At 43.5% G+C, this 12116-nt stretch overlaps 1 protein-coding gene across 4 annotated transcripts in view; it reads right to left on the reverse strand.

The window, feature by feature from the left end:
* LOC137677170 (polycomb group RING finger protein 3-like) overlaps positions 1-12116 on the reverse strand; it is a 147732-nt gene that overhangs the window by 27538 nt on the left and 108078 nt on the right. For 3 of the 4 annotated variants that reach the window (XM_068424424.1, XM_068424421.1, XM_068424423.1), the window contains 2 exons: positions 9945-10062; positions 1266-1362 (listed from right to left, as the gene is read on the reverse strand). In XM_068424424.1, the coding sequence (XP_068280525.1) occupies positions 1266-1362; positions 9945-10053 (206 nt within the window). In that variant the 5' untranslated portion in view covers positions 10054-10062. Of the gene's footprint in view, positions 1-1265; positions 1363-9944; positions 10063-10169; positions 10451-12116 lie in introns of those variants that run through there. The other variant, XM_068424422.1, reaches the window with a different exon arrangement.

The raw sequence follows: 12116 nt of genomic DNA on the forward strand, positions 1-12116 counted from the left end.
TGCATGGAGGTAGACAAGAGTCTACACAACATACAGCAGCTATTGTGAACACAGTCTCAATACATTTCTATCAATGAAAGTTGCTGTCCTGGTTTCACTGGGATTTGGTTTCAGTTTGTGGCCAGCCATGGTGATCAAGGCCCTCAGCAGTTAAACCCAGGGCAGCTGACCCAGGCTGGCCCACAGGTGTATTCTATAGCATTGACATCAAGCTCACTATAAGAGGGAGGGTTTGCTAGGAAGAGGTGGGAGCTTTTTTTGCCCTTCTCCCATTGATTCCTGGATTAGTATATTTTTTTTTTTGTCTGTTTTGTGTTGCCATTTATGTTAATTTTCTTCATTTTATTAAATCTGTTTAACTTCATCCTCCAAGTCTCCCTCTTTTTCCTGATTTCCTTCCTTGGTTGGGGAAGGGACACTGGTTGAGAGAAAAACTGTTATTGTTTAGCTCCGGGTGCAGGCTAAAAGAAGACAGTCGCTATGGTACAAATCTCTAGTGCAGATCTGTCCGAGTTAGGTGGTATAAACATTTGACTGGTACCTTTGAAATTTTTAAAATGAGAGGAAACAGTTGAAGAAAAAGAAAGGTAATGTACAAATAAACAGAAAATACACTGAAGAAGGAAATTATGGTACAACACCCCATTCATTTTAGCTCACACAGTAAAGGAGCCCTGTATGGCAAGGGAAAGAAGTAGGCACAAATATTTCAGAGGCTGTTCCATTCAAGATGTTGAAGCTACTACTCTAATGTTTCTGCTACCAACTTTCTTATCTGTGTGTATGAATTAAACAGTTTTTTGAAAGACTAAATCAACAATAATACTGTGTATTTGCAAAGTCTTTCAACACACCCTCTTAGTCACTGAAAACCACTGTCCAACTGCCACTCACTGTTCTGAAGATTTAATACAAGTGTAATTCATGTAGGTGTTCCATATGTGCAACCTCTATGATCCAGGCGCACACAAAACAGGAAGTGACTAAATCCCCTTAAACTTCACTCAGGAGTTAAACAATAAAGTCTGTGTTTGTCCGATTCAAGAGAAAAGGATTTGCTTCAAAAGAATTGCAAATTCACAGTGGAATTCAGTACCTTACCTCTTTTATATAAATCTTCTATCTTCTAATCAAGCTTCTCTATATATATTTAAAATATTGATAAGCAAATAAAAAAATGTAGAGAGAAACTGTGCTGTATTTGAGAGGTTTGTACAGCCCAGAGCATAACTAGTTGTGCTTTTCCTTTCATACTGCCCACTTACCCGATATACTGTAATGGATGGCTCTGGTGTATAACAATCCGACATGTTGGACAGGTGTTGTTTTCCTCCAAATACTTCACCAAGCAACTTCTACAGACTAATAACAAGAACATAAATAATTAAAAAGAAATAAAACAAGGCATAGTTTGAAGAAACTTGTGAGGTCACTGGGGGTATGAGTGGGTTTCTGACACCCTTGGGCTGTGTCTGTGGAGGGATGGGCTGGCAGGTGACAGGTCTTGCAAGAAGGGCGGGCAACAGTTGGGTGATGCTGGCATTCCCCATGGCCAGTTCAAACCCCAGGAAGCCACATATAACCAGCCCCTAGGGAGCACTAATGACCAAGAGCGTGGCGTCAGTTGGGAGTGGTGTCGGCAGTTTGCATGAAAAGGACAGTGCACTGTCAGTTGTTGGGCTGCTCCCTGCTCTGCTCACCTGCAGGTTTAGGCTGCAGCCCTGATGGTCACCCCAACTAAATGATGGCTGTGCAAGCCTATCCAGAAGCTTGAGGTCTCCAGGGAATTAGAATTAGAAGAATGACATCTTTCAAAAGAATTACCATTCTATAAGTAAGTGGGCCATTTTTTTTCTGAGAACTATAAGGAGACTGTGACCTGCCAAAAGAAAATGGTGTCCACCCGCCGCAACTGCAAGGTTGAGGCTGAAACACAAACAGAAGCACTACAACCTACCTATGCTAACATCTCCATCCAAACAGACCTCCCAAGGACTGAAATAACTGTCCAGACCTCAGGTTGCATGAAGCTGCAATGCCATAAAGTCCCCCTAACAGCTGAAGGCAGTGATGGATGTCATAGCTGCAAGTGTGCCCAGCTAGAAGAACTCCTCAAACAAGTAGCTATGTTACAAGAGGAGCTCAACAGGCAGCGCAGTATCCAGGAATGTGAGTGGGAGATGGATACGTGGTATTGTGTGCTGTCCCAGGCTGAGCGACAGCCCAGCCTTAAGGCTGTGCAAGGGGACGGTAAGCCTGAATTCAACCTCGAGCTGACTGACACAAGAAACTCACAAGATGAAGACTGGACCCTTGTCTCTGACTTGAGAACTTTGACAAATATTTAAGATTAACAAAGTAAAGCACTCTCCCTAAGATTCAGATCTAATTGAGGCTTTGGACATGTTTGAATATAAGTTTAAAGCTTATGACCAAAGCTGAGGATGCACCACAATTGTGCATCTAAGATCTCAAAAACCACACATCGTGTATACTCATATCAATAGGAAGCCTGAAAATACAATGCAAGATGTTTTTAGACAAGTGCAAATATGTCAAGCAATTGCATGAACCTACCTTGGAAAATCCAAATCGTCGTTAACTCACAAAACAAAAATATAGATGCTCAACTCACTGCGAATATGCTAATCAAGATAGATGTTAACAATTAGACCATGCAATACCCATAGAGATAATGGCATAAGCAATGCTTGAATGTTGCTGAGTGAAATTAGCTGACAAGAAGATAATTTACTAACAAACTGCATGATTGGTATTGCTGAAGGCAAAGACATCTGAGGGCACATGCCACAGCAGTATGTAGGTGATGTCCTAAAAACTAAAATCTAAGAAACTAGCAATGCTGCTGCTTTGGATACAACACAGCTATCCTTTCATGAAGCACTATCCATTCACAGCCCTGGCTATTAAAGAACAAATCGATTGTTTGACTATGATTTTCTGTGAGAAGTGCAAGGCCTATGTAGAAAAGCATCACGAATGTAAAGGCTGGAAGCGCAGAATGTTCTATGAACAGATCTATAATGCACCAGTGCTTCATGCCCGTGACCAAAACTCCAGAAGCAGGGCAGGACTATATTATCTATGGCATGGAATGTATGCAAGAAACCGGGACACGTATCCTGAACGATGTTTTTGCCATTGAGTCAGCTCCAGATGCCCTTTGGGATGAAGAGGAAGAAGGGGTGGAAAGGAAAACTGAAGGAGAATGGGAGTTTAAGAGGGACACTTGTCTCATGGACTTTATTCAGTTGTTTATGGACACAGAGTTTTGGGGCTACACTTTCCTAGCACATAATGCCAAAGGCTATGATGGCTACTTCGTTATTAGCCAGCTTTTGAAAGGAAAAATGGACGTGCAATTAATCACCCAAGGTGGTAAACTCATGTACATAGAAGTACCCAGCCTGAGTATACACTTAATAGACTCTTTACAGTTTTTTACCCATGAAACTAAGCAGCCTTCCCCAAGCATTGGGAATTGTGGGCTGCAAAGGTTATCCCCCCGATTTTTTTGACACTGACGAAAATCAAAGTTATGTAGACCCTCTTCCACAGCCAGAATATTATGGGGTGGACAGCACGATGCTTGAAGAGAAAAAGCCATTCTTGGCATGGCACACAGCTAATCAGGAGAGGATTTTTTTACTTGCAACAAGAATCGGGTCTGGCTGGGATGGAGTTAACTTTCCCCATAACAGCCCTCATAGTGCTGTGCTTTGTATTTGTAGCTAGAACAGGGTTGATAACACACCAATGTTAAGGCTGTCTCTCTAACCCCCACCCCAACACCAAAGGCCAGTAGGCTGGGGGTGGGAAAGAGAGTTGGGCGATTCACCAGGGATTCACCTGACCAAGTGGGGCAAGAGGGTCTTCACCAACAAGCTGGCCAGACTTCTAAGGAGGGCTTTAAACTAGACTTAGCAGGGAAAGAGGATGGAATTCTGAGCACCAGATAAGAGCCAGGGGCTGCTGAGGTATTAGGAACCAAGAGGGAAACACCTGTGAAATGCCTCAAAGGAATTAGGGCATGTTCCTCTAAAAAGGTGACAGGGTCGGTAGCCCACTTGAAGTGCCTCTCTACCAATGCACGCAGCATGGGTAACAAGCAGGAGGAGCTGGAAGCCACTGTGCAGCTAGAAAGCTATGATCTAATCGCTATCGCTGAAATGCGGTGGGACGAATCGCATGACTGGAGCGCTGCAATCGATGGCTCTAAGCTGTTCAGAAGGGACAGGCAAGGAAGGAGGAGCGGGGCAGTTGCCCTCTATGTAAAAGAATGGACTGACTGCACAGAGCTGTCTTTGAAAAACAGCGATGAACAGGTTGAGAGCTTATGGGTAAAAATTAGGGGCCAAGCCAACAAAGGAAACCTCGTGGCTGGTGTTTGCTACAGACCACCTAACCAAGGGGAGCCTGCGGACGAAGCGTTCTTCAACTATGGGAAGCATCACAGTCGCAGGCCCTGATCCTGCTGGGGGACTTCAATCACCCTGACATCTGCTGTAAGAGCAGCACAGCAAGCTGTAAGCAGTCCAGGAGACTCTTGGTGCACGTCGAGGATAATTTCTTAATCCAGGTGATAGACAGCCCGACCACAGGAGAAGGGTTACTGGACCTGTTGCTCACCAACACAGATGATTTAATTGGAGAGGTGAAGACTGGTGGCAGCCAGGCCTGCAGTAATCATGCCCTGGTGGAATTCACAATCTTGAGGGATATGGGCCAGGTGAAGAGTAGAGTCAGGACACTGAATTTTAGGAAAGCAAAACTTTCAGTTGTTTAAGGAACTAGTGGATCGGACCTCCTGGGAAACTGCCCTCAGGGACAAAGGAGCTGAACAGAACTGGCAGCTCTTCAAGGACATTTTTCTTAGAGCACAAGTGCTCTCAATTCCCATGTGTAAGAAATCAAGCAAGGCAGGCAGGAGACTGGCATGGCTGAGTAAGGGCCTCCTGGTCAAACTGAAGTGTAAGAAGGAAATCCACAGGCAGTGGAACCAGGGACATGTATCCTGGGAAGAATATAGGGACTCTACCCAGATGCGTAGGGATGGGACGAAGACAGATAAGGCACTGTTGGAGCTGAATTTGGCAAGGGATGCGAAGAATAATAAAAAGGGTTTCTACAGGTACGTTGGCCAGAAAAGGAAGGTTAAAGAAAATGTACCCCCTCACCGATAAAGAAGGCAGGAGAACTGGTGACAACTGATGTGGAGAAGGCTGAGGTACTCAACAATTTTTTTAGAATAGAATAGAATAGTTGGAAGGGACCTACAACAATCATCTAGTCCAACTGCCTGACCAAAAGTTAAAGCATATTATTAAGGGCATTGTCCAAATGCCTCTTAAACTCTGACAGGCATGGAGCATCGACCATCTCTCTAGGAAGCCTGTTCCAGTGTTTGACCACCCTCTAGGTAAAGAAATGCTTCCTAATGTCAAGTCTGAACCTCCCCTGATGCAGCTTTGACCCATACCCACGCGTCCTGTCACTGGATACCGGGCAGAAGAGATCAGCACCTCCCTCTCCGCTTCCCCTCCTCAGGAAGCTGCAGAGAGCAATGAGGTCGCCCCTCAGCCTCCTTTTCTCCAAACTAGACAAACCCAGAGTCCTTAGCCGCTCCTCATAGGACATGCCTTCCAGCCCTTCCACCAGCTTCGTTGCCCTCCCCTGGATGCATTCAAGGACCTTCACATCCTTCTTAAATCGTGGGGCCCAGAACTGCACACAGTACTCAAGGTGAGGCTGCACCAACGCTGAATACAGCAGGATAATCACCTCTTTTGACCGGCCGGTTATAATGTGTTTGATGCACCCCAGGATGTGGTTCACCCTCTTGGCTGCCAGGGCACACTGCTGGCTCGCACTGAGCCTGCTGCCAACCAGCACCCCCAGATCCCTTTCTGCAGGGCTGCTCTCCAGCCACTCCTCTCCCAGTTTATACTTGTGCCTGGCGTTACTCCATCCCAGGTGCAGAATCCAGCATATGGGCCAAGTGAAGAGTAGAGTCAGGATACTGAGTTTTAGGAGAGCAAACTTTCAGTTGTTTAAGGAATTAGTGGATGGGACCCCCTGGGAAACTGCCCTCAGGTATAAAGGAGCAGAAGAGAGCTGGCAGCTCTTTAAGGACATGTTTCTTAGAGTGCAAGTTCTATGTGTAAGATATTGGGCAAGGAAAACAGGAGACTGGCCTGGCTCAGTAAGGACCTCCTGGTCAAACTAAAACACAAGAGGGAAATGTATAGGCAGTGGACGCAAGGACACACATCCTGGGAAGAATATAGAGATATGGCCTGGAAGTATAGGGATGGGATCAGGAAAACTAAGGCACTGTTGGAGCTGAATTTGGCAACGGATGCAATGAATAATAAAAAGGGTTTCTACAGGTACGTTAGCCAGAAAAGGAAGGTTAAAGAAAAATGTACACACCCCCGATAAATAAGACATGGGAACTAGTGACAACCAATGTGAAGAAGGCTGAGGTAATCAACAAATTTTTTGCCTCAGTTTTCAATGGTAACTTCTCTTCCTGCATCCCTCAAACCCCTAAACCTCAAGGCATGGACTGGGGGAATGAAGTTCCTCCTGTCACAGAAGAAGTTCAGGTTCAAGACCACCCAAGGAACCTGAAGATGCACAAGTCCATGGGACCTGACGAGATGCACATCAGGGTCCTGAGGATTCCCTCAGGCTGATATAGTTGCCAAGCCACTCTCCATCATATTTGAAAAGTCATGGCAGTCAGGCAAAGTCCCCAGTGACTAGTGAAAAGGGAATATCACACCCATTTTTAAAGAGGGTAAAAAGGAGGACCCTGGGAACTCCTGACCAGTCAGCCTCACCTCTGTGCCTGGGAAGATCATGGAGCAGATCCTCGTGGAAGACATGTCAAGGTATATGGAAGGCAGGGAGGTGATTAGAAACAGCCAACATGGCTTCACCAAGGGCAAATCATGCCTGACTAATCTAGTGGCCTTCTACGATAGAGGGACTGCATCAGTGGACAAGGGAAGAGCTATAGATGTCATCTACCTGGACTTCTGTAAGGCCTTTGATATGGTCCCCCACAATATTCTTGCCTTGAAATTGGAGAGATGGGTTTGATGGATGGACTGTTAGGTGGATAAGGAACTGGCTGGATGGCCACGTCCAAAGGGTTACAGTCAACAGCTCAATGTCCAAGTGGAAACCAGTAATGAATGGTGTCCCTCGAGGGTCTGTACTGGGACTAATACTATTTAATATCTTCATCAATGACATAGACAGTGGGAGTGAGTGAACCCTCAGCAAGTCTGAGGATGACACCAAGCTGTGTGGTGCAGCTCATTCCCTAGAGGGAAGGGATGCCATTCAGAGGGACCTTGACAGGCTTGAGGAGTGGGCCCCTGCAAACCTCATAAAGTTTAACAAGGCCAAGTGCAAGGTCCTGCACCTGGGTTGGGGCAATCCCCAGTATCAGTACAGACTGGGGCATGAAGGGATCGAGAGCAGGCCTGCAGAGAAGGACTTGGTGATATATTGGTGGATGAAAAGCTGGACATGAGCCGGCAATGTGCACTTGCAGCCCAGAAGGCCAACCGTATCCTGGGCTGCATCAAAAGAAGTGTGGCCAGCAGGTCAAAGGAGGTGATTCTCCCCCTCTACTCTGCTCTCATGAGACCCCACCTGGAGTACTGCGTCCAGCTCTGGGGTCCCCAGTACAAGATAGACATGGACCTGTTGGAGTGGTTCCAGAGGAGGGCAACAAAATTGATCAGAGGACTGGAACACCTCTCCTATGAAGAAAGGCTGAGAGAGTTGGGGTTGTTCAGCCTGGAGAAGAGAACATTTTTAATGAACATTTTTCATGACTGTTCTCAATTCAGAGAAGTGATGCATTGTAGCTATGGTAAGAAAATTATATCTAGTTGGAGTCTTCCTAACAAAACATGCTTAAATTTGGAACACAGTCCCATTCCCAAAGTTCCTAGAACAGTATTTCAAATAGGTCAGTAGCATATTTACTTGCACTTTTCAGCTTTCACAAAGGATGTTACAGACACTGCATACCATTAAGATACTTAGCCAATTTGCTGTTTATCATGGATGCACATAGAAGAAAAATGTGTTATGATAATAAACCTTTGGCAAAAGAATAATTTCTTTTTCCTCAAGTCAGATGCTTTGAATCATTTTGTTCAAATGCAATTTAACTTTTCACTTTCACAAAATACACTACAATTAGACTTCAATTGGAAAATTAAATGAGGAAAGGTCTTTAGTATACAGGTAAAAACTGTTAAAATGGATACTGAAGAGCAGCATGCTTTTGGAACTGTTTCCAAGTCTATACACAACCATGGATTTGATTCAAAGAAAAACAATTCCCTCATTTTAACCAGTACTACTATTTTTTCACTAATAATAAATTACAGTATTAAGTGTTTTCCTGACCTGAAGTTCTAAATGAACTCCAGCTCAAACTTCAGAGATTAAAAAAGCTCAAGTTACCTAAATTATATTTTTTTTTTATTATTAAAAAAGGTTAAACATCTTTTCCTTAAACAGTGATTCCTTTAATCTTAGGCAGCCTTACAACAGCCCTTATTGTACAAGGCAAGAGAACAGTAGCTGTAGTGCCATCTACCTCTCAGACATGATGGAATGTTTGAATAAACACCAGTTAAAGCCAAAAAAGTCATTACATTTGCTTTGCTTATATATTGTATTTACGTATTTAAGCTGAAATTACTGTTGCTGGTAGAGTTTATGATTGGATCAATCATAGTAGTTTTGCCCACTAAGCCCAGATCTTGCATTACAGTCTGCTCCAGTGGTATATACTAGCAGATCCAGTTGCAAGGGTGAGGCCATAACCTGTTTGAACCAAGTAAACAAAAGAACCAAACCCATCTTCTAAAACCACTAACTTCTCACTTGCCATCAGTAGATCCTCCAGTTTTGAATAAGGAGATACCAACCCCTCCTAAACTCAACTCAGCACAGGTCAGCTCAGTTTGTCACAGAGAAACTAAAAAGGTACAAATGAAGAAACAAAGTGGGGAAACTTACTTTCCCTATAGCTGTTCTTTAAAAAGCTGCTCCCCACCCTTCCACCCATAATATGAGACTATTTCTCCCCTCAGAATTAATACCATGAGTCTAAGGATGAAACCAAAAGCAACAAAACTTTCTGAAAACATAAATTTATAATAAGGGACATTCCACAAGACACCCCATAGGTTTGCTCTAAAAATGCATTCCTGAGAAATAGCATGGCCTATGTGAACTGAGCACACCTGCTGCAGTGCATGTTTCAGGATTGCAAACAAACAAATAAATAAATAAATAGATACATTTTAGAACGACGAAAAAGTGACCCTCTAGCAAGACCAATTTTAATAGTTAACAGCAGCATTACAGAATTTGGGACAAAACAAAGCAAAAGCCTAAATTAGGGTTCTAAATGCTTTACTCCAAACAGAACACTAAGGAACTTGAGATTTGGAGCACATGAAGAAGGGACTCAAGAATGAGCTAAAAAAAAAAAGGAATGGGAAGAAAAACAAGAATAGCAAATACATTAAAGCTGATGAACAGCATCTAGAAATCAAATATAGTGGAAAAAATTATCTCTGGCAAATCTGAAACATCATATCATCTCTGTAAAGCATGCCACATTTCTTTTAATATTCAGCAGAAAAACTACATTCCTAAACATACCCATTACCATTTACTATATATGGTTTCAAGTTTGTTCTACTTATTTGTCTCACAAAACAATGTAGTTTTGCTGAAAAATTATAAGTGCATAGCAAAGCTTGCATTATTCTGGCATATACACAGTAAAACTTTAAACTTCAACTAAAACTGTTAAAACATCTAGCACATCAAGTAAAAAAACAATTTTAGCTTACTCACAGCATTATATTCCTACTTACAAGTATGTAAGCATTCTGTTACAGTGGTGGCATCAATCAGGTATCCATTGCATAAATGACAGGTTATATGGGCATTAATGTCCCAAAGCTTAATCTTTCTAGTCATCATCTTTGGTATCTGTAAAAAAAAAAAAAAAAAAACAAAGCACCCACACATTACATAGCAACTCAGATGTACTGATGAAGTAAAAGTAGTTTTGGAATAAATGAGTAACTATGATTCACCTTAAAGATATGCTTATGTAGATAGCTTCAGGCTCTTGTATACTTATGCATATATTTTCAATGAGTACTAAACTTTTAAAAGATTATAAAAATCAATGGTGAAATAATTGAAACTACAGTATTTTACATGTCAAGGTTTCAGAGTGGAAGAGTCCTAGTACATTAGAGTCCTGGTTTGGCCTAAACCAGGCCAACTTTCCTTTCAGTGATTTTTCCTTTCAGTGATTTTTCCTTTCAGCTCAGTCTCCTCTAAGTAACTGCACTTTCTGAAACTAACTACATGTGTTGCAGACAGTGTCTGCTTCCAGGACTGATAACGCTCGAGGTTTGTAGTTATCGCTGAGGCACCGGTAGGGATGCTATGCAGAAAGGCTCTGGCTATACTTATTCTTAGAGAAACCAAGGTCACTGCTGAATTCCTCACTGATTACGAGTGAAGAGCCGAAGGGGGGTCGCAGCTGCAGGGGGGAGCAGACAGGGCAGGTGACCCAAAATTGACCAACGAAGGTATTCCATCCCATACACGTCATTCTCAGTATAAAGTGGGGGGATCACGAGGGTCTCGCTCTCTTTCTGCTATGGCCGGTGTCCCAAGAGGACTCTGTCTGTTTTCCTGCTGCCCCCGATCCTGATCCATGCATCCCTGAATCCAGTTCCTGGCCATCACTGGGCCCAGCCTGGGCCTTCCCGGAGCCTGCCCTGCAGTGCCGGTGGCGACATGGCCGACAGCGGGGGAGCTCGATCTTGGTTTTGTATATATTTGTATATATTTGATTATTTCTATTATTATTATTATTTTTTCATTATTATAGTTTATTAAAACTGTTTTAACTTTCCCACCCGTCAGTCTCTCTCCCTTTCCCTTTGGGTGGGGGGGTAGGGTTAACAGACAGCATCTGCCACAGGTTTAATAGCCAGCCCAGCTTTAAACCGTGACAATTAGTAACACTGACCAAGTGTGGTGGGTTAGCCTTGACTAACTGCCAAACTCTCACCCAGCTCCTTGCTCACTCCCCTTCCTCAGCAGAACAGGGAAAGAAAGTAGGAAGAACAGGAACGAAAAAACTTGTGGTTCAAGATAAAACCAGCAAGTTTGCTTACCAATTACAGTCACAAGCAAAACAGACTCAACTTGGGTAAAATTAACTTAATTTATTGCCAACTAATATAAAAATGTAATTACTAAATCCGGTAGTGGGAAACAAAAAGACAAACATTAAACCAACACCTTTCCTCCCCCCCTTTCCCTTGCCCAACTTTACTTCTTCACTCCAGACTCCTCCACCCCACCCCCCCTAAGCTGCACGGGGGGGGGATGGGTGTAGGGGGTTACAGTCAGTACATAATGGTTTCTCTCTGCTGCTGCTTCTCCCTTCTCACACTTTTCCTCTGCTCTGTTGTGGGTTCTCGATGGGCAGCAGTTTCTTTAGGAATATCCATCTACTCTAGCATGGACCCTTCACAGGCTGCAGAGAATGTCTGCTCCAGCACCATGGAGCACCTCCTCCTTTCTCTGACCTTGGTGTTGCCTCTGTTGTTTCTCACTTTTTGCTCCCTCCTCCTCTGTCCAGTGTTTTCTGCCCATTCTTAAATATGTTTTCACAGAGTGTCATGGTTTAAAGCTGGGCTGGTTATTAAACCTGTGGCAGATGCTGTCTGTTAACCCTTCCCCCCCCACCCCCCCCCCCACCCGAGGGGAAAGGGAGAGAGACTTATGGGTTGGAAAGTTAAAACAGTTTCAATAAACTATAGTAATGAAAAAGTATAATAAGAATAATAGAAATAATCAAATATATACAAATATATACAAAACCAAGATTGAGAGCTTGGAAATCCTCCTCAGGCAGAGCTGCTCCCCCAGCATGGGTAGAGGGGAAAATGCAGTAGCTCCCCCTGCCATCACACCTGCAGGCTTTTAACTGGAGAATTGGCAAAGCTGGTACCAAT

This window comes from Nyctibius grandis, assembly GCF_013368605.1.
Source record: "Nyctibius grandis isolate bNycGra1 chromosome W unlocalized genomic scaffold, bNycGra1.pri SUPER_W_unloc_2, whole genome shotgun sequence".
Classification (NCBI taxonomy): Eukaryota; Metazoa; Chordata; class Aves; order Nyctibiiformes; family Nyctibiidae; genus Nyctibius; species Nyctibius grandis.